The 21,849-nt window shown below is 41.6% G+C and overlaps 1 protein-coding gene across 1 annotated transcript; it reads right to left on the bottom strand.

Moving 5' to 3' along the window:
• Nucleotides 1–418: 418 nt before the first annotated feature.
• On the bottom strand, nt 419–20,349 carry LOC133865967 (26S proteasome regulatory subunit RPN13). The gene is made up of 14 exons (XM_062302505.1): nt 20,206–20,349; nt 19,952–20,028; nt 17,767–17,859; nt 17,541–17,600; nt 16,430–16,468; nt 16,261–16,335; nt 16,093–16,159; nt 14,875–14,956; nt 3,115–3,230; nt 2,997–3,020; nt 1,670–1,764; nt 1,508–1,585; nt 1,344–1,398; nt 419–826 (listed from the first exon to the last, which is right to left on the bottom strand). Exons 2-14 carry the CDS (start codon nt 19,988–19,990, stop codon nt 684–686), a joined length of 966 nt encoding a protein of 321 aa, XP_062158489.1. The 5' UTR covers nt 19,991–20,028; nt 20,206–20,349; the 3' UTR covers nt 419–683.
• Between the last annotated feature and the right edge of the window lie 1,500 nt (nt 20,350–21,849).

The following is a 21,849-nucleotide window of genomic DNA, read 5'->3' as shown; positions in this document are numbered from 1 at the left end:
CAGCAAATGTCTTTGATTCTTTAGCTTCTAAAGAATCTTTGCGTCTCCGATCTATGTTTTTATGGCACCATTCTGATGAATTTGTGCCTTCAGATGTCATACAAACAGCCCCACTTGACTTGTCGGGGGTCGGCAACGACAGAACCCCTATTGCCAGCTTAAGTGATTTTTCTGTTAGAAGTGTGTAAATTTTATTGAAATTTCATTGTAAAAGGGGCTTAAATGTAATTTTAGTGAGATTTGTAATTCTGTTGGGTAGCTATTTTTAAGTCAGATCCTTCTGGCTTGAGTATTGGGGGTCTGTCCCTTAATTTTCAAGTTGTATGCCTTCGGGCTTTCCAGTATCAATGATAGCACATACTATTTGTTCAAAAAAAAAAAAAAAAGAGAATGTCGTCTTCAAATACCATATTGCAAATAGTGTATCAAAACCAGTCATCTAATACAAATTGTCTCAATGTAACATATAATCCATAAGTTGTACGAGAAAGAAATACGTAAGGGTTTATAGATCTGTGTACAGAAGAGTTATAAATGCAAACAAAAACCAACAACTTCTCACCCCCAACCCCCCTTTTTTTTCCTACCAAATGTATCTGAATAAATACAGTGAGCAGAAGTCTCATTTGCCAAAAAGAATCGAGGAGAAAAGAAATGAACAAAGATGCATGAAAGTGACTCTGCTAATGGGACTCATCCATAGAGTCATTCCGATCACAAGATTGAGATCTTAAATCCTTGTCATCTTGCCTCGACTCCTCGGACTCTGATGTTCCAGAAACAGCATCGTCAAGTGCCTCGAGAAAAGACAAAACAGTGAATTTGTCTACAAGAAAAGAGGAAACACAAAACACGAGTCATTATACCATATGAGTTAATGAGTGGATAAACCAAACTCTGATTACATAATCCCACTCGTAAATAGGGTAATATAAAAACCATTTCTCTTCTCTTTTTCCTTTATACTTTTTTGAGTAATGAATTGTGAAGACAGAAAATAAAACCAGCATCAACCCTTTACATGTTTGGATCCAACAAAACCTATTTTACCCTGTGCCTGTGGTGTCGAGGACTGTTCTCAACATCACCTTGCTAAGAACAAATAAATAACCCAAACCTACATGCTTTCTGCTACCCTGGCAATAATTCAAAACTTCGTTGGGCTCCCTATGATTTGAAATGGAAAATAGCAGAAACAAACAAACATGATGAAGATGAAGGATTTGACTTATCATTAAAATTATAAAAGTTACCAGTATGACATGCATGACTGAGTCACAATACTGTAAAGTAAACTTGAGAATTAAAAGAGATGCTAAGAATTTTGGAGCCTAGCAACTTACATTTTCTTGTGTCAATTCCAAACTGAGCCAAATCTACCTGTCCCGTTCGAAGTACCTATACAATTGTGGGAATGAGAAAAAGAAGGAAGAAAAGGAAAATCGCCATCCTTAGAGAATTCTAAAGCATCTTGCAAAAGTAAATAGGTGGGGATCCAAATTATTACATAAGTGAACGAATCTACTTGTTGACAGAAAGGTGGACTCTGAAGCAACTCCATTATATCCTCTGGAGTCCATGGACCCTGCATTTTATAAGCAGTAAAACTCGTAAATTGGAGTCTGAGGTAAAGAACTAATGGAAACAGAAACTCCAGACTATTGTATACCTCAGGTAAGTATGATGCTAAACACTGCTCTAATGGCAATGTATGGATCAATGGCATTATCAAATCAGGTTTCAAAATATCTCTTAGTCCCAAGCCTAGCCAACAAAAGCAAAGACAAAATCAAATCCTTAAGTTAACAAAAAGTAAAAATGTATGCAGTATGAGTACAACCTACTGAACCATGTACCCATATTCAATTATTCACAGTTCCTACATGCTGATTTTCCAGAAAATTTAACCTAATTACACTACCAGAACAGCAAAACAGAAGCCAGTCAATATAAAAGATCTGGCCAATAAGGCATATCACAGAAAACCAACATCCTGCAACTAACTTTATAAATCTACTGCGACCAGGTCATACTCTTTCAGTATAAATCACTATTTTTTTTTTTTGATAAGTCAGTATAAATCACTATTTTAACAATCTTAAACCATGAATCATATGGCACAAGCAGAAGCATCAGTAATAAATAATAGAGAAGAAAGAAATGCATAAGGGACTATAATGACAAGACTTGTTCTTTTTTGATCTGTAACTTAGGCACACCCACCAAGTGAGTTTTGAGCCCACGATCTCACCCTCCACATTGTATTGACAATGGTAGGATATGCAATTTGAGCTAGAGCTCATTGGCATGAACAGAGTTGGTAATTGGGTAATTTAGCTCTCGTTTATTTTTATTTCCACCTGATAATGTATGTTTTGTGATTGTGGTGTGTGGCAGGGATACTTGCCATGGCATACTTAACATAACTAATAATTACAACACCACATCTATAAATTATAACATATGCAGCACACATGGTTTTCCCTTAATAATTGTTTTCCACACACATCTGCAAAGAAGGGGAACTGGGTAGAACAACTAGGAAAATGATACACATGGATGCAAAGAAAGCTGAAGTAGCACCTCCTAAGGAAGACATAGAGCACTTTGAGGAAATAGGGAAGTGCCCAAAGAAAGTGGTTTAACCCAAGCAAGCCTCTTACCCAAAGAAGTGCTGAACAAACTTGGTGGATGCAACAGTTCATAACTTTTGATCTGACTTGGTCTAACCAACACATCAAACAAATTTCTCTCTCATGTTGCATGGTGGAGAGATAAATGGGACTCTCTCATTTTTCTGATAAGCAACTATGTTGCATGGCGGAGATAAATGGGATTACTGGTCCTGGGAAATCTCCTAGATGGGAACAACTCGATGATGTACAGCTTCAAAAGTTTGCATATTTAATAGCATGCATTATTATTGATTGACAGACTTCTTTACACTCTAGCTGATATCAAAGATTGATATATAAAAATGACAATCAAATCATCACCTTCCTCTGGATATCCAGCATTATCTGCAATATGTATCATCACATAACAAAGGGTGAGAGTTTAGAGCATAAAAACAAATAAAATATAAAGGCATTCTTTAAGGAGACAGATTCATACCTGGAGGAGGCCCAATATTACTCAAGATACGTTGCAGGTATTCCAACTTCACCGGTCCAGATGAAGAGGTTCCTTCACTAGTTACATCCGCATTTGAGCCAACCAAGTTTCCAGCTCTAGACATCATATATGGAGATCAAATCAAACTAATGTCCAGCAAATACAAAAAAATTAAAGAAACAAATTTCAATTAGTATGCAAAACATCATTCATATAAGTAAAGACTGCTTCATTGGAACCAACTTATTTTGATCACTACTACTATAGTCAAAACCTTAGTTTCTATGCAACTCCTGCAAATGTTGGCTTTGTTTACAGCAATTGAAACGAATAGGAACCTGAACAGTATGGTTATGGTTACCACCTCTAATTTTTCCGTGAAGACTGATAATAGGAGAAAAAGAGAATTAAAAAGGTTGGCTTATTCTATTAATTATGATGAAAAGGGAGAGCAGTCTAACAAGGATAAAGGAAATGGGAAGGGCATTCACTTGTTTAATGAAGCCTAAGATAATCTCTTGAAATGTGAGAGGGCTGAATGAGAAGGATAAGAGGATGAGGATTAAAGGACTTATAAGGGATTGGAAGGCAGATATTGTATGTTTACAAAAAAACTAAACTAAAGTTTGTTACTAGGGATGTGGTAAGGAGCTTGTGGGGGTGTGTACATGTGGATTGGTGTCAGGGTCGAGAGGGGCTTCTAGAGGAATTATGTTAATATGGGATAGAAGGGTGGTTGAAAAGTTGGAGGATTGAATGGAGAGATTTACCATTGCGTGTTCGTTTAGATGCATCAGTGACAATTTGAGTGGGCATTTGTGGGTTTGTATGGTCCTAATAATGAAAATGACCAAAAATTGCTTTGGAATGAATTGGTTGGCATTATGAGTTGGTGGGAGAGGTCATGGTGCATTTGAGGAGAATTTTTTTTTTTTTAATGACGTGGAATCCCTGCAAGGCAGGGCCACTTCATGTACCCACCCCTATCAGGTAAACCTCGGATCTATGTAAAGCGCTCCCTTCACACGGATTAGGTAATACTCCAGCTTCGCTGGCGGGCCGGCCCTAAGGAATTGTTTACACCCAAGGGAATTCGAACATTAAACCTCATGAAACTACCACAAAAACCTATGCCGTTACCACTTGAGCCAACCCCTTGGGATTTGCATTGGAGGAGATTTAATGCGATTCGATATCCAAATGAGAGATCAGGAGATACCCGGTTTTCCATAGTGACGAGGGAGTTTTCAAATTTCATCTTTGAACAAGGGCTCATGGACACTTCCCTTGTAGGTGGCAAATTCACTTGGTCTAATGATCGTGATGATCAATGTTGGTCACGGATTGACCAACATGACCAACATTGATCATCACAGATTGGCGCCTAACACTTTTTTTTATATAAAATTTTATTACTTAAAAATAATAATAATAAAATAAAATCAATGATGGTCACAGATTGATAGATTTTAACTCTTGATTGGGAAGAACAGTTTCCTAATGTAGTCCAGAGACTACCTTGACTCTTGTCGGATCATTTCCCCTTGTTGCTAGATTGTGGGGTGTCAAGTAGGAGAAATGGGTATTTCAAGTTTGAAAATATGTGGCTGAAGTTTGAGGGCTTCATGGATCAAGTGAATTTTTTTTTTTTTTGATAAGTAATAAAAGTATTATTTAAAAGCGTAAGGCGTTCCTAAGTACACCGAAAGTATACAAAGAAGCAACCAAAAGCTAGCCAAAAGAAGAGCCCAAACAAACCCAAATAAAAACCCAAAGTAGCCCAAACAAACCCATCAAACAAGCCCTACAAACCGAACAACCCAAGACCAGAAAACCCACCAAAGAGAACACAATCCTACGTCAAGGGATCCTATCCTTTTCGACGTCTTGAGGGAGCGCTCACATTTCCACAGTTAACGAAGCTTTTCAAATTCAAAAGCCCCATCTTGCCTTTGGTCTTTTTGCGAGCTACCAAACGATCTCGATAAAAATCCTCTATAATAGCATCGAGAATTACCAACGATTCCACGTCAAGACCATCATCCATCTCCCAAACCAAAGGCACCCCATCCCAAAACTCTTCATCCTGCTCCCACATCACGGCCTCGTCAAAATGATCGAACCCAACAGGCCACTGTTGAAACTTGGTAATGCCATTGTCCCTCACAACACCAACTTCCTTGTCCTCCGAAGTCAAAGACAGGGCCAACTCAAAGGGCAAGGAGAGAGAGGTGGAAGGGGCTGACACAGTCGGCCTTCGGTTGAGAAATCCTTTCCGAAGGAAGCTCTTCTTCCCATTGCTCACTACCTTCTTCTCATTGCTTGTCATACCTGCAGAAGACTTCAAAGGGGGCGCTATAGAATCTACCTTAGAATTAGGTTCTGCAACCGAAGCCTTATTACATAAGCCGCCAGTCTTCTTCGAAGCTTCCATGGAATCAGCAAGTAGCCCATCATTCCACTTCACTTGACCTTCCCTGAAATCCCTAGCTTTCCGGTAGTAACGCTGGAAGGGCTTAGAAGGCTGCAACACAGGGAGAGAAGAGCGAATTCTCTCATCCATCTCAGCTGCCCCTGTGATAGGAAAGACAAACCCAGAGTTGCAAGGCACAGTGGCAACATCAAGACCATGTCCACCGAAAAAACCAGACCCAACAAGGGGAATTGCCTGAGACGTCTAAACAACCAGCAAAGGAGGGAAGGATAAAGGAAGGGATGGCTCGACAATGTCCCCCTGAGATAAAGCGACAGGATTTGAGCAACTAGGCAGAGGGGCCGGAACCAAAACAGGAGACAAGCCCATAACCAACTCAGAAGCTGACGGCGACAAGAACTTCGGCTGAGAAGATCGCCCAAGATCAGCTGTCGACGCGCCGCTTTGTCCCTGTCGGCCCATAACCAACCCAGAAGCTATAGGCGATGAGAACTCCAGTTGAGAAGATCGCCCAATATCGGCCATCGACACTGAACCCTCATCCTTAGAGACAACCGACTAAAAAGGGACTCTGAAATTGGGTCTCAGATTAGATTTCTGCAAAAACCGACCCAAATGGAACGCCTTGCACTTAGGGCCCAAACCGAACCCAACAAAACGGCCCAAAAGCTTCTAAATAACCCAGCCCAAAGCCCAGTTAGAGTTGACGAGCTTACGTATCCACCCATACAATTTCAAATTCAAATGTGAAGAAGACACGCCTCGTGCAGAGTGAAATGTGAATCTTCTTCTTACCCAGCGAGCGAAGAATCAAACCCTTATCCAAAGGATCAAACGGCAATTCTCCGGTGACCCGTGCGGCTGCTCCTTCAGGTCAAAGCAATTCACCACCCTTCTACCTTCATCGACTACCCTAGAGCATGACTCCGAAAGCAAATCCAACCCACGCGACTCATCAACCGAATGTTGCTTCCCTGCATGCTTGACGAGAGAAGTATCTACCCCCCGAACTACAATCGCATAGGAAGGAGACCCATCCTGCCGACTGGAAGACGCACCCAGCCAATTCGAAGTGAATTGACTCAAGACCCATCAACTGATCCTTAGAGTCAAGGAACGATGTCATCTTCCGCAGCTCACTCGCAACTCGAGCCCAGCCTCCACCTTTACGGCCTTCTAGGAACCAAATAGCCCCTTTCCAACCACCCTTAGCGAAAACCAGCACCTCTGGGTAGCGGCCAGACTTGTTCTCTCCCCCTCTAACCATCAAAACCTCAACATCCTCCCAGAAGTACTTGACAAAGTCCTTCACTGAAAACTCAAAGCCTCTTCGACAATATCCAGCAACCAAATAGAACTTTGAAATTATAGGGGAAGTCTTATCAATTTCAAGGCTCCCCTAGTTAATTGTTGGCTTGTAAGTTGAAAGCTTTGAAAGTTCATTTAGAAGAAAATTTTGGCAACGTTGGGAAGGGGAAAAATGAGTTAATGGATGGTATTTGAGAGCTTGATGTCATTGCAGAAAGGAGAACTTTGATTAAGGAAGAAAGGGTGAAAAATGAGGATTTTTCTAGGGAGTTGGAGAGGTTGCTTCTCTTTGAAGAAATGAGCTGGCAGCAGAAATCTAAGGCTCTTTGGTTGAGAGAGGGTGATAAGAACACAGTTTTTCACCGGTTGGTAAATTCAAATAGAAGGAATAATATTGTGGACTCATTATTTGTTAATGGCTCCTTATCTGGTTGTGCAGTTTTATATGCAACTGTATTTAACTTGACCTAAGATAAGATCCTAGCTCGTCAAACAATTATTCTAAGAGAAGTTTAACCCTAACCACCGCTCGGTGCCGGGAACTCCTCCACGTCGTCGGATCCCTCGTCGGTCGCCGGGGTTAGGCAGTCGTCGGATATCTCGTCGGTCGACGGGGTTAGGCAGTCGCCGGATCTCTCGTCGGTTGCTGGTTCTAGCCGGATCTTGCCCGTCGTCGCATTCTATCGCCGGTCGTCGCATCCTCTCGTCGATTGCAGCAGTTTCTCGCCGGATTTCGCTGGATCTTGTCGGTCGTCGCTTTCCTTTGCCGATCGTCGTGTTCTCTCGCCGGATCTCGACGGATCTCACAATAATCTTTCACTCCGACATATCTTTCTCTCAAGTGTAGATCGGCGATCTGATACTCCATGGGTCTGGTGTTTCGTCGCCAGTGGAGCCTAGGGAGATGAGTTCTGGTGATTCAGGTCCTGCTCTCCGGCGATTCCCAGTGGACGAAGCTGATGAAGTCGGCGGTAGATCTACATGTGTCTTCCGGCGTTCAGAGGTGATTTCTGGCAAGTAATCTGATCAGTTTTAACTAGCTTCTGGGTGGATTTTCTGGAGTGTTCGTGGTCGTAGAAGTTTGAGTATGGGGTTCTCGAGCAGCTGGTCGGTGGAAGCTAAAGACTTTGAAGTGATTGTTGTAGGTGGGGAATCAGGGGTTCGTATCAGGGAGAGCTGTAAGGGCAGACACAGGTCGATTTTGGTGGATAAATGGGAGGTAGCGTGGATGCTAAATATCTTCGAGCCCCTGGTGTGCGTGCCAGACTCTCGGGTGTTTTGGGATCAGTCTCAACATGGTATTCCGCGGATCATTGCGCAACGGCAATTCAACAGACATGGAGGCTTCTTGGTTATAGAAGAATATAATGGGAATCGGAGGTTGGACTCGATTTTCATCCCGGAAGGTAGGGCAGGGAAAGGATGGATAACCTTTCGAGAGGAATTACGCCGGGTTCTTGAGTATCTCAGAGCCGGGGACAAAACTAGGAAGGTTGATTCGGTAGCTCCGGCGTTTCATAGAGGAAGGAGGAGTTATGCTGAGGTCTTGGCCTTGAATGCATCAGAGCGGGAGGCACCTTTTGGAGAGATGGACGGGCCTGTTGCCAGAGTGCCGAGATGGGTAAGAGATAGCTCTGAGGGGTTGAAGGCTGACCAGAACCAGGAGAAGAGGGTTGATCCTTGTCGGGCGAAAGGGCTTCACACTCTGGAGTCTTTGCCGGTGAAGCGGATAGGCACTCAGGAGGAAATCTCCCAGGCATGGCCTCCTGTGAGGCGGCAACGAGTGTCCATGCAGAAGGATCAGAAGGACTTGGCGAGAAAAGGAGCAGCGGTGGGTGAGAATAAGCTGGTACAGGTTACGGCTCCGGTAGGAACATCGGATCTAGCTGGGTTTGCTGTGGGTTTGGGAAGTTCGTCAGAAATTAGACTTGGTGCAGATGTAGCTTCGGATGCCCCTGTAGTACGCTTTAGCCATTCTGGTGCAAGTCTCGATGTGGATGCCCTCAGAAAGTCGTTAGACAGGATGCAAAAGGAGATTGCTTTGTGTTTGAAAGGTTTGGCCTTGGTTGATGGTGCCGGGATGGGTCGTGCAGCTTCTCCTAAGGCCCGGATGGTGGGTTTCAGAGTGGCTCGGCCTAAATCACAACCTATGCCCAAAGCGATTACCAGGGCAGCAGCCAAATCAGCCAGGGCCAGAGCCAGGGCATCCAAAGGAAAAGGAATATTGGGCTGTCCAGACCAGGCTATGGAGTGGAGGGCTAAGGTGGTTCCAGGATTACGCTCCCCCAGGGCCCAGGCGAGTTCGGTGTTTCAGCATGGGAATGCTTCGACTAAGGGATGGGTTGCCGGGGCATTTACGTCAGGGGCTTCGTCCTCTACGTGGGTTTCGCCTCCGGAACATGTCGACCATCAGTGTTCGTCAGTGAGGGAGCCATCTGCGCTGGTGTCGGTTGCCACAGAGCCGGATGATCCTCAGAGACAAGTCGTTGTCTCTCCGTGTTCGAACCCATCTCCGGGTGCAGGTGCAGAGCAACTTCAAGGAATGTCCAGGCTGCTCTATGGCTCTGAGATACAGGAGGAGGAAGAGGCGGTTCAGATGGAGGGGTCGGGTCAGCGGAGGGTGGGAGAGATGACAGTTGGGCCCGGTGAAGCAGGGGAGAAGTCTTCTCCGGAGCAAGAGCAGGAGACATTTAGTGATGCCCCCGACTTGTGTCTTGAGGGTGATCTGGTGAAGGAGAAGGATTCGACGTTTTCGCAGCTGAAGAGTGTGGACTTGCTGAGTAGGTCTCGGGAGTTGAAAGGGGATGTGTGTGGGATTGATACGGTGGATATGGAGTTGGTTCCATGTCTGGGCAATGCTGGAGGGGAAGGTTGTGAGGGGAGGGGGGGTCAGAGATGGACTCGGTGTCCCTTGGATTGCAGGTTGGAGTGGTGGGTGAGGCCTCTAGCAGTATGTCTCCAGGGGTTGCTGGTTGGGTGGACTTCAAGGAGGGGGGAGGGGCTGGGGACGTGGTCTCTCCTATAAATGCATACTCTTTAGACTTGGGTGGTGTGGGGTACTCGGACTGGGTGATGCAGAGTGCTAACGAAATTATCCCCATTGTTGGAATGACGTGCGTGGGGCATAAATTGCAATTGTTAGCTTTCCTTACTTGTATAGAAGAGGAGAGGAAAGAGGAGCGTCGTTTGGGTAAAGGAGGCACGAAAGGCAAGAGGGAGATAAAGAACTTGGAGAGTTCTATTAACTATGATGCCAAAGGTTCAGGACTGATTAGTGGCAAGAGGAGGGCAAGGGGGGTAGTTGTTGTGCCATGAAGCCGAAGATTCTTTCTTGGAACGTGAGGGGGCTGAATAATAAGAGTAAACGATTAAGGATTTGCAATCTGCTCAGAGATTGGAAGGTAGATCTTGTTTGCCTCCAAGAAACAAAAGTGAAAAATCCTACTAGGAAATTTGTGCATAGTCTCTGGGGGTGCAATTACGTGGACTGGTGCTGGTTGGATGCTAGAGGAGCGTCAGGGGGTATCCTTATCATGTGGGATAAGAGAGTGGTGGAAAAGGCGGATGTGTGCGTGGGGAGATACACTCTTGCAGTTTCTTTCAGGAATGTTGTTGATCACTTTGAGTGGGGTTTTGTGGGAGTGTATGGTCCGAATTGCAGGGATGATCGGAGGGGTCTTTGGGAGGAGCTGGCTGGGATCATGAGTTGGTGGTGTTTGCCTTGGTGTATAGGGGGAGATTTCAATGTTACTAGGTACTCTAGCGAGAGATCTGGGGAAGGTAATGTGTCTGCCATGAGGGACTTTTGTGATTTTATCTCTGATCAGGGCCTTATGGATTTTCCGCTCGTTGGAGGTTCTTTTACTTGGTCTTCCTCCTGTAATCCTCCTGCTTGGTCCAGAATTGATCGTTTTCTTGTTTCTCCTGCTTGGGAAGATAGGTTTCCTGAGGTGACTCAGAAGAGGCTTCCCCGCCTGTTCTCTGACCATTTTCCTATTATTCTCGATTGTGCTCAATCTTCTGCTAGTAGGAGGCCGTTCAAGTTTGAGAATATGTGGATCAAGGTGGATGGTTTTGCGGGGTTGGTGAAACAATGGTGGGATTCCTTCTCTTTTCATGGCTCTCCCAGCTTTTTGTTTGCTTGTAAACTAAAGGCCCTTAAATCGAAATTGAAGACGTGGAATGTAGAGGTCTTTGGTAATGTGGAGAGAAACAAGAATAAGCTTCTTGAGAAGCTTCAGGCGGTTGAGACAGTGGAAGGTAGTAGGGCTTTGGTTGAGGAGGAAATTCATCAGAAGCTGGAGATTGTCAGTGAGTTAGAGAGATGCTTGTTGCTGGAGGAGGTATGTTGGAGGCAGAAGTCCAGGGTGAAGTGGTTGAAAGAAGGAGATAAATGCACAAAGTTCTTCCACTCTATAGCCAACTCTAACAGGAGGTATAATTCTATTGATTCATTATTGATTGGAGAATCCATTTCTTCTAATCCGGAAGAGATAGGGGAGCATGTGGTTCAGTTCTATCGAGATCTCTTCTCTGAGAAGCACAGTTGGAGGCCTCGGTTGGATGATCTTTCCTTTGATGCCATATTAGAGTCTGAAGCTAGGTGGTTGGAGAGAGACTTTGAGGAGGAGGAAGTTAGAAAGGTAGTGTTTGCTTTGAATGGCGATAAAGTGCCGGGTCCGGATGGCTTCACAATGGCTTTTTTCCAAGCTTGTTGGGAGGTGGTGCGTATGGACATTATGGAGGTTTTTTCTGAGTTTCATGCTAGAGAAGTCTTTGAGAAGAGTTTGAATGCTTCTTTCATTGCTCTTATTCCTAAGATTCCAGGTGCCTTGTCTCTCAAAGATTTCCGGCCTATAAGTCTTGTAGGAGGTATTTACAAGATTATTGCTAAAGTCTTGGCTAACAGATTGAAGACGGTTATGGACAAGGTGATCTCCAAATCCCAGAGTGCTTTCATTAAAGGGAGGCAGATTCTTGATCCAATCCTTGTTGCGAACGAATGCCTTGATAGTCGTATTAAATCAAGGGAGGCGGGAGTTATATGCAAAATGGATTTAGAAAAAGCTTATGATCACGTTAATTGGGATTTTCTGTTGTATATGTTGAGGAGATGCGGCTTTGGGGGCAAGTGGTGTTCGTGGATAGCTCGGTGCATCTCTTCAGCAAAGTTTTCGGTGCTAGTTAATGGCTCTCCACATGGCTTTTTCAGCAGCTCGCGAGGCCTTAGGCAAGGTGACCCTTTGTCCCCCCTGTTGTTTGTGTTTGTAATGGAGGCGCTGAGTCGGATGATTACTGCGGCTGTGAGTGGGGGCGTGTTGGATGGTTTCAGAGTGGGCGAAGCTTCCTTTTCCCACCTTTTGTTCGCTGATGATACATTGATTTTCTGTGATGCTAGCTCCTCAAAGCTTCGGTCTTTGAGAGCTCTCTTGCTCTTATTCGAGGCTGTATCGGGTCTTAAGGTTAACTTGGCCAAATCCAGCATTATTCCAGTGGGGGATGTAGCTTACGTGGGAAGGTTAGCCGAGATTTTAGAGTGTGAAGTTGCTCATTTGCCTGTGACGTATCTGGGTCTTCCATTGGGGGCTCCCAACAAGTCTATTCGTATCTGGGATGGAGTTATTGAGAAGGTTGATAAACGATTGGCTAGATGGAAAAGGTTATACCTCTCTAAGGGAGGAAGAGTGACCCTTATCAAGAGTACGCTCTCCAACTTGCCTACGTACTACATGTCTTTGTTCCCTATACCGGTGAGTGTTGCTTCTCGCATTGAGAAGTTGCAACGCGACTTTCTTTGGGGTGGTATGGGTGATGAATTTAAATACCATCTGGTGAGTTGGGAGAAGGTATGTAATCCTGTCTCGAAGGGGGGGCTGGGCATTAGAAAGTTGGTTCAGTTCAATCGAGCATTACTAGGTAAATGGTTATGGCGCTATGGTTTGGATAGAGATGCTTGGTGGAGAGTTGCGGTGGATTCCAAATATGGTAGTCTGTGGGGTGGGTGGTGCTCCCGAGAGGTGACTGGGGCGTTTGGAGTAGGTTTGTGGAAATTTATAAGGAAAGGATGGGAGAAATTCTCTAATCTACTTAGATTCGAAGTGGGGGATGAGAGCAGGATTAGATTCTGGCATGACTTGTGGTGTGGGGATTCGATTTTGAAAGAAGTGTTTCCTGATCTCTTTGGCATTGCTCGAGTGAAGGATGCGTCAGTGGCTGATAATATGGAGAGATTGGGTGGGTCCATTCGGTGGAACGTGAGCTTTGTTAGAGAGGCTCATGATTGGGAAGTCGATGTTTTTGCCTCTTTCTTCCAGGTTCTGGGCGACACTAAGGAGAACGTTGAGAGGGCAGATTGTCTCAAATGGGTTCCGTCCAAGAAAGGTGTGTTCGGGGTGAAGTCATATTTTGGTTCTATGATGGGTTCTGGAGGTACATGGTTCCCATGGAAGTGTGTGTGGCGGTCTCAGGCACCCACGAGGGCAGCTTTCTTCGCTTGGTCTGCAGCTCTAGGCAGGATTCTTACCTTGGACAATCTTAGGAAGAGGCATATTATTATTGTGGACAGATGCTGTCTTTGTAAGAGGGATGGGGAATCAGTGGACCATATTCTTCTGCATTGCGATCTAGCATCAACTCTTTGGAACAACATTTTCTCGCGCTTTGGTATTTCGTGGGTCATGCCTAGGAGTGTGCTTGACTTAGTTGCTTGCTGGTGGAAGTATGGGAGTTCTGGGAGTGCTACTACTTGGAAGATGGTGCCTATTTGCCTTTTTTGGTGTATTTGGAGAGAGAGAAATCTTAGGCATTTTGAGGACCTAGAGAGCTCCCTAGAGGAAGTGATAGAGTTATTTTTCCATACCTTGTATGTCTGGTCGATGGCTTATCTGTACCCTTTATCTATCAGCTTTGCTGAATTTCTTGCTTCTTTTTCGCTTTCTAGTTAGGTGTTTCCTGTTGTATACTTCTAGTGTACGTAGGGGCGCCTTACGTTTTCAATAAAACTATCATTACTTATCAAAAAAAAAATATGCAACTGTATTCAAAACAGTATAGTTGGATGGTCTTTCTTTTATTTCCATTGGTGAAGAGGAGCGTTCTTGGTTGGAAAGAGAGTTTTGGGAGGGTGAAGTTTTTGAGGTGGTTCTCTTTCATAAGTGTTGGGAGGCTTTAAAGAGAATGTTATGGCAGTATTTAGGGAGTTTCATGGTCAGAGGAGTTTTGAGAAGAGAATTAATGCAACTTTCATCTCCATCATCCCAAAGAAAACTGGTGCTGTCGATATTAAGGATTTTCGTCTTATTAGTCTAGTGGGTAGTGTCTACAAATAATATCTATGTCATTAGCGAACCAATTGACACCTGCTAGAGAAGATCATATCAAATTCGCATAATGCATTTATCAAGGGGAGACAAATTCTGGACACAGTTCTGGCTGCAAATGAGTGTATTGATAGTCGACTCAAATAAGGGATTCCAGGCTTATAGTGCAAATTGGATCTAGAAAATGTATATGATCATGTGAATTGGAAATTTGTGTTACATTTGTTGAAGAGAAGTGGTTTTGGGGAGAAAAAGCGAGCATGGATAGCATTTTGTATCTCTACAGTACGCTTTTCCGTTTTAATAAATGGAGTCCCCTCTAGCTTCTTTAGTAGTACTAGGGGTTTAAGATAGAGGGATTCATTATCTCCCCTACTTTTTGTAATTGTTATGGAGGCTCTGATTAGGATGATGTCAACCACAGTTGATGGGGGGCTTTTAGATGGCTTTTCAGTGGGGTCTAGAAATAATGTGTAAATGGTTGTCACAAGTTGTTTGCAGATGTCTATTTTTATGCTTTGAAGCAGTATCAGGATTGAAGATTAATTTATTGAAAAATCAAAGATCATTCAAAGTCAATATAGACTCTCAACCTGAAACCTATCAAATTGAATCCATTACCAGACCTAATTAACAACAATCAGATTGACTAGTCTTTTTTTCTTTTTCAAATAAATTCTTTTGTTAAAAAAAAAGTACCTTGATGAGATATCATCTTCAACCATATCTTCAGAAACTTGTAGAGGAGCAGAAGCATCAGGGTCTTCTTCACCAAGATACTCTGCTAAAACAGCAAGATAATCAAACTTGATGAAGAGATGTAACTTATACAGTCTTACTTATCAAAAAAATGAAGAGATGTCTAACCATTGAGCAAATCTTGGCAAAAAAAGGTTATATGGTTCGGTCAACAAGGGAAATTGAATACAGGAAATCTCTAGCAATCAAAACAAAAATATAAAGTCTAGGCACACATGGAACTAAATTAGTTATTTCAAGTGTCAAACTTGCAGAATACTATGGTATTCTATGCAAAGAATAGAAAGCAAGAAGATGAAATATTACTAAGGGGGGTGGGGAGGGAATTTTTCAATAAGATAAGCATGGTCAAAGTGAGGATGTATAGACAAACATACAGTACAAAAAAAAAAAAGGATAATTGAAAAGGATGCTTTCACTTAACTTAAGGAGAGAGGAAATTATTTTTTTTTTTATGGGTAAGAGAAATTTCATTAAAAGCGCAAAGTGTGATCAAGTACACAGGGAGTATACAAGAACGGCAACTAAGAAGAGGAGGAAAACAATACAAGAAAATCATAATAACTAATCACTATAGGAGCAAGGAACGCAGCCGTCCAAAAGTACAAAGAATAAAAGAAAAAAGAAATGAGCTCTTCAATGGTTCTTTATTTGTCCTCAAACTGTCTATTGTTGCGATCCCTCCACAAGCACCATAAGAGGCAGCAAGAGGCCATCTTCCACACAACCGCACTGTGAGAGCAACCACCCGTCCACCAACAAGTGAATAGATCTACCACCCAACGAGGCATAACCCAAGACAGACTGAAGCGACTAAAAATGGCATTTCAAAGAACACAAGCGACCTCACAATGAAGGAGTAGATGATCCACAGACTCCCTATTATTTTTACACATACAACATCTATCAATCACAATGACTTGCCTCTTTCTGAGAGAGAGGAAAACCAGTATGGACTTAACAAAAGAAAACACATGCATTGGGTAAAGACACGTACATGATAGCATGTGATGACCAATATGGCCTTCAAGCAGAATTAAAAAATTAAAAAATAAAAAAAAGGTGGGGGGGACCATGTAGCCATTGTAAATAATTGGGAATATGCTCCATCCATCTTAAAAAAGCTACAGTTTGTGGAACTTAAATCAGTGATTATACCTAATGGTCGGTTGATGTGGTAGTTAACTGAGCTACATAATTGTGAGTCACCGTCAGCATTAGGCTCCTGGAACCAAATTGGAGAATAACACGTCAAAATCTTACAACTAGTGGCTTAGCTAATAATACACAAAAGGAGGAAAGAAAAATAGGAACAAAGAAACTGACCTGCATCCAAAAAATGAACTTCCTGTCGTCGCTATTGAATTTCAAAATGTAAACCCTTTCTGATGACTGATTAACCTGAGTAAACCAAGAATGAAACTACTGATGATCAGTAATATACTCAACTTACCACAAATATAAAGGCCAAACAATTGGCTACAAAGCGATATACCTTCTCGAAAACTGCCTCGTCAGGAAATACAATCTGATCCTGTGATGCCTTATGTCAAGAAAAATCAAACAAGTTCAAGCCAATAGCCACCACATACAAAACAGTAATAAAAGGTACAAAGAATAAGAATTAGAAAAAATTAAAGATGAGGATAAAGGGGGAAGGGGTGAATGGGTGATGGATTGGACAGGCTTGCCAAGGCAAGGGCAAGGACTAAGCTGTAATGTGAAACCACCATAAGGAAAATGATAAGAATATCATCTGGTAACAGTGAAAGCAATGAATATCATAATGTTAGTCACTACCACCACAAAAGAAACGAAGATGAGACACAACAAGTTCAGTACCAATTTTGAGCCTCATTGTTAACAAACCAACATGGCAACAGAAAAGTTATCTCCCCACTCCCACCAACATAATAAAAAACACACACACACACACCATTTCTGGTTTTAAAAATTGTCTTTCCAATTCAGGAACAAGCATCAACCATATCCAAGTCACATTTGCATCTCATATATGTCAAACACTGACACACAGAGGGTTCAATATATATATATATATATGAACTTGTACCAATTTTGAACCTCATTGTTAACAAACCAACATGGAACAGAAAAGTTATCTCCCCACTCCCACCAACATAATAAAAAACACACACACACACACCATTTGGTTTTAAAAATTGTCTTTCCAATTCTGGAACAGGCATCAACCATATCCAAGTCATATTTGCATCTCATATATGTCAAACACTGACACACAGAGGGTTCAATATATATATATATATATATGATAATAAATAAAAATTGGTACAATAAGGCTGAGGCACCATGGTACAAGCAAAGGTTCATTTTGAATCCCTAAGCACTGTCTTAGATGATAGAAAGTAAAAATAATAATAACCAATACAATTCCACAATTCCAAGAATCAAAAGCTCAAAAGCATTGACGGTTCGAACAAATACCAAACAAACCGAATACTGAAACATACAAACATGTCAAAATAGGGACTACACAATTATTTTACAAAAAACCCAAGAATTCAAGTGAATGAAATTTCAGTTGGAACCATAGCAGCCAATGAAAAGAGAAAAGACAACTAGGATACATCTTCAACAACATTCTTCGTCCGATCAATCCACTGCAAATGGACCAATCCTTCCTCCCCCTGACACAAATACAAGAGAGCTTTTAATCTCAAAAGTTGTGATGAAACATAGGGTCAAAAGATGAATTAAAAATAACATAAATGAATGTTCAAATTTTATTAAAGATGGGACCTTTAGACAAATGGAATTGCAGAGAAATTTCCAATAGATTTTTATTTATCATACCCTTGCTATGCGAACAAGCCCTTTGCGAGTATCAGGCACAACCCTTTTCCCTTCAAAAACCATTTTTCCAGCACGAAAATCCAGCATAATTTCCTGTCAGTTGAGCTTGTTTTATAAACTCAGGCAACAAACACCATATGAACAAGAGAATGGAATGCAGACACATGTCCCAAAACCTTTATCCCAGACTAAAAAAATGATGAATATTATTAACCTCAAATTAAAATGCCAAACAACATGCAGAGCAGAAGCAGAAGAAGAATCTGAATTGTGGTAAAAATGAAGAGCAAATATATAGTTAGCACATTACTATTTTACTTGTTCACTGACACAAAAATAGCATAATTCTAATTATGCCTCCTAATATATTGGATTCCCTATAAAGTTGTTGAATTTGGCATTCAGAAAAATACCAGTACATCACTTGCTCTATAAATACCTATAACAGAAATACCAGACGGCATACCACAATTCCACATTAATGAAAAGTCTCAACTTCAGGTTATAAATTTTAAAATCAACAGAATAAGAGGTAGATTGTATCATAACACCTCTCAAGGGTGTTGATCACCCCAAAAGCATCGGTTAAATGCCTATGATATACTTAAAAAGGCAATGCACTTATTACAGTAAATGTAAGTATATAGCCTGCGTGTGGTAGACATACCACTCACAAATTTCTAGATCCGCTCCAAGATGAACTACTATAGGGGATTTATTGAAATAATTTAATTTGGAATATTGCTCCTGTTCGAGGAACACCCATTTAATGGGTTTTGCATAATTGCTTAAATGGAGCACAAAAAGGAGCCAGAGTAAATGCACGTCCATCCCAAACTAGGTAAAAACAATACACAAGATAAGTCTAATAGTTGCAAAAATTATCAAACCAAGATGATGCATTCAAAATGAGAGGACATATTGTGGGATTGTACTACTGTTCTAGTACAATCCCACCCCACCCCTTTTTTGCCCCTCTGCCAATGTTCTTATATTAAATGCAAAATCTCAGTGTGTTCAAAGTATTCACACTGCAAACAAGCACTTAATGCTTTGTCATGGCAATTGCCAATAACATGATTTCTTTTTCCACTTGCCATGGAGTCATAAAAGTGAATTGAAATAAATGATTTAAGCCACATGAACATAAAAGAGAAGCCTATCAAGCACTAAAGAAAAGAGTTAAAAATCATGCAGAATCCCCGTGTATCCAGAAAATCAAGACATCCCTTATAATTAAAATGCAAAACAGAATTCCAAACAACATAACTCTACTTTCTTAGATGGATATCCCTTAACAAAATGCCTGTCCAACTACATCCTCAAAACTAGAACCTTCCTACTTATCAAAAAAATACTAGAACCTTCCTAAATTATAGAACTCCAAAACATTCCTATCGTGACCAACAACTTCCATTGCCCTACTTACAACCATGGGTAGTGTACCTTGCATAGCAAAGCACTGCCAATGTAAAAACTAAATAAGCAACTTAAATTTACCCCTTAAAAACGCAATCTGTTCACTCAAACTCAGGAATTCTAAGACCCTTTAAAACTGCAAGAAACCCGAAACCAAGCTTAATAAACACACCCCTCAAAAGAATGAAAGTAACATTCTAATGTTATTATCTGCCACTTAAGTACAAAAACACCAATAACTCTAGCGCTAATGATTTAAGGATAACTTTTTCCTCAAATTTGGTTTGAAGGAAGTTCATCCAACACAGTTTGGAAGGAAAATTTTGTTCATGACTGAAATTTATATATATATTATCCATAACACTATGCTTGGAATTTTGGAGGGAGAGGAACCCCTCCAAGGTAGGACCACTTCATGTACCCATCCCCGTCAAATAAACCTCGGACCCATGTAAAGTGCCCCCTCCACACGGATCGGGTAATACTCTAACTTTGCCAACGGGCTGGCCCAAATGAATTGTTTGCCCCCAAGGGGATTCGAACCTTAGACCTCATAGGACTACCGCAAAGACCAACGCACTTGAGCCAATCCCTTGGGGTTATATATATATAAAGCACATACATGTTTGCACAAACATAAATACAAATATGTGTGCATGTATTCTGATTGAAACGCACAATTGCTATCAAACACAAGTATGTATATTGCATCTAAAAACATGTTTTACACATAAATATACATACATATTCCCTAAAATATACGTACCTGCATTTGAGGAAAAGCCTCGGTTGAAGACGAAGCCATAGCTTCCGCTTGTCTATTGCGTTTGTCTCGAACTGCAACTAAAATATAAACAAAAATACACAGACGAATTACCGTTAATTCGCTGATTATTTAACTCCAAAGATAATTTCCTTTTTTCTTCGCATAAAACCCTAGACACAGAGTGAACAGCAAAACTCTTAACAGAGGGAGATGAATTTTATTAATAATAATAACAATAATACTGTCAGAAATACCTGTAGAAATACACGATATTTTAAGGGTTATCGGTGATGAGACTCAAAAATGCGAGAGAGCGAGAGAGATAGACGGAGACGGAGACGAAGACAGATTTATTTATTTAGGAGGTCGCTTCTCGGCTTCGGAGGTTTCGGAGCTGAATCGTTCTCGGATCGGACATCATTTGCAATGAAATTACGAGAGTGACATTCGAGCCATCTTACTCTGGGATTAGAAGCATGGGATTATGTTTTCCAATGTCTAATTTGGATTTGATTAATTTTATGTGTAGTGCTATATATTATTTATTTTTATTGGAAAAGCATCAATAATGCTGATTTTGTAATTTTAATTAAATTTTTTGAATTATTTTTTTAAAATAATGATTAATCAAATGGTTTGTTGGGACTATTACGTCAGCATCGTTTAGATGAAAATATAATCTCTAATATTTTTCTAATATGAGTTGAGTTTGGCTTGAACTTATCACCAAACTAGCAAATTTATTTAAATTTAATGTATTTACCTTTTGAATGAATTGCAACGTATTTACAAGCTCCTTTTTTTTTTTTTTTTTTTTTTTGAACAAAGAAGCATGTGCTCCTTACAAATCTGAAAGCCATGAGGCATTACAGAGATAGAATGAGAGGTACAAGACACCCCTACATCTAAAGTCAGAAACAAATCTGACAAAGCAGTTGTCTACAACAATACACAAATATTACATGAATAACTCTTAAAGCTCCACACTACAAATAAATTCAGAAAATATTTGTGCACTGCAAAGACACTGTGAAACACACAGACAACTAGGGAATATACAAGTAGCACAGAAAACACTCATAACAAACAGAGCCACCGTCGGGGAGGAAATCTGTCGCCGGAGAGACGGCGCGTGGAGGCCACGCGCCATCCCCGGAAATATCCCTGCTCAAACCGACCACCAGCGAACACCGGACAGCACCGAACGCAGCCTGAAAAGCGGAACGTGGCCCACACGCGCGGCCCAAGGAGGAAACCTCCCAGACGCGTGCAAGCCACGCGCCGAGCATGGAGGACCAACACGGCCGAGGAAGGCGGTGACTGAACCGGAAGAAGACTGGGAAGCCAGTGGAGGGGCGCGTGTCGTATAGAACCCGGCAACAAGACGTAGATCTGACTAGGAACACCGGAGACACAAGAAGGAATCTTCCCCAAAAGACAACTCGTGATGAGCTTTTCTGCCAAACAACAAACAAGAAGAAACAAAGAAAAACAAGAACCAAAGAAGCTCCATAGTCCCAGAGGACTAGGAGAATATCAGCTCCACTGGAGACAAAGCCAGGGAGAACAAAACTCCCCTGGATCAACCAGGAGAGAACAAAAAACCTCCATAGCCAGAAGGGCTAGGAGGAAGAAAACGTCAGGGAGGAGGGAGGCGTCAACACTGTAAAACAAAGGTCTCTCTCCCTCTGGAGTAAGCTTCTCGAGAGTTTCTCTCTCTTCAGCAGATATTGATTCATTCATTACTTTAAATTTTTGTAAATATATATTGATATCTAATTAAATAAATAATTTTTATTATTTTTGTTAATTGAATAAATTAAATCAAATTCTATACAAACAAATTTGAAGTCTATAGCCTCATTTGGTTTGTAGAATGGGTATTCTATTAGGAAAAT

The sequence above is a fragment of the Alnus glutinosa genome, chromosome 4 (assembly GCF_958979055.1).
Source record: "Alnus glutinosa chromosome 4, dhAlnGlut1.1, whole genome shotgun sequence".
Lineage (NCBI taxonomy): Eukaryota > Viridiplantae > Streptophyta > Magnoliopsida > Fagales > Betulaceae > Alnus > Alnus glutinosa.
Note: the sequence above shows the minus strand (reverse complement) of the source record. Positions and strands in the feature narration are given on the sequence as shown.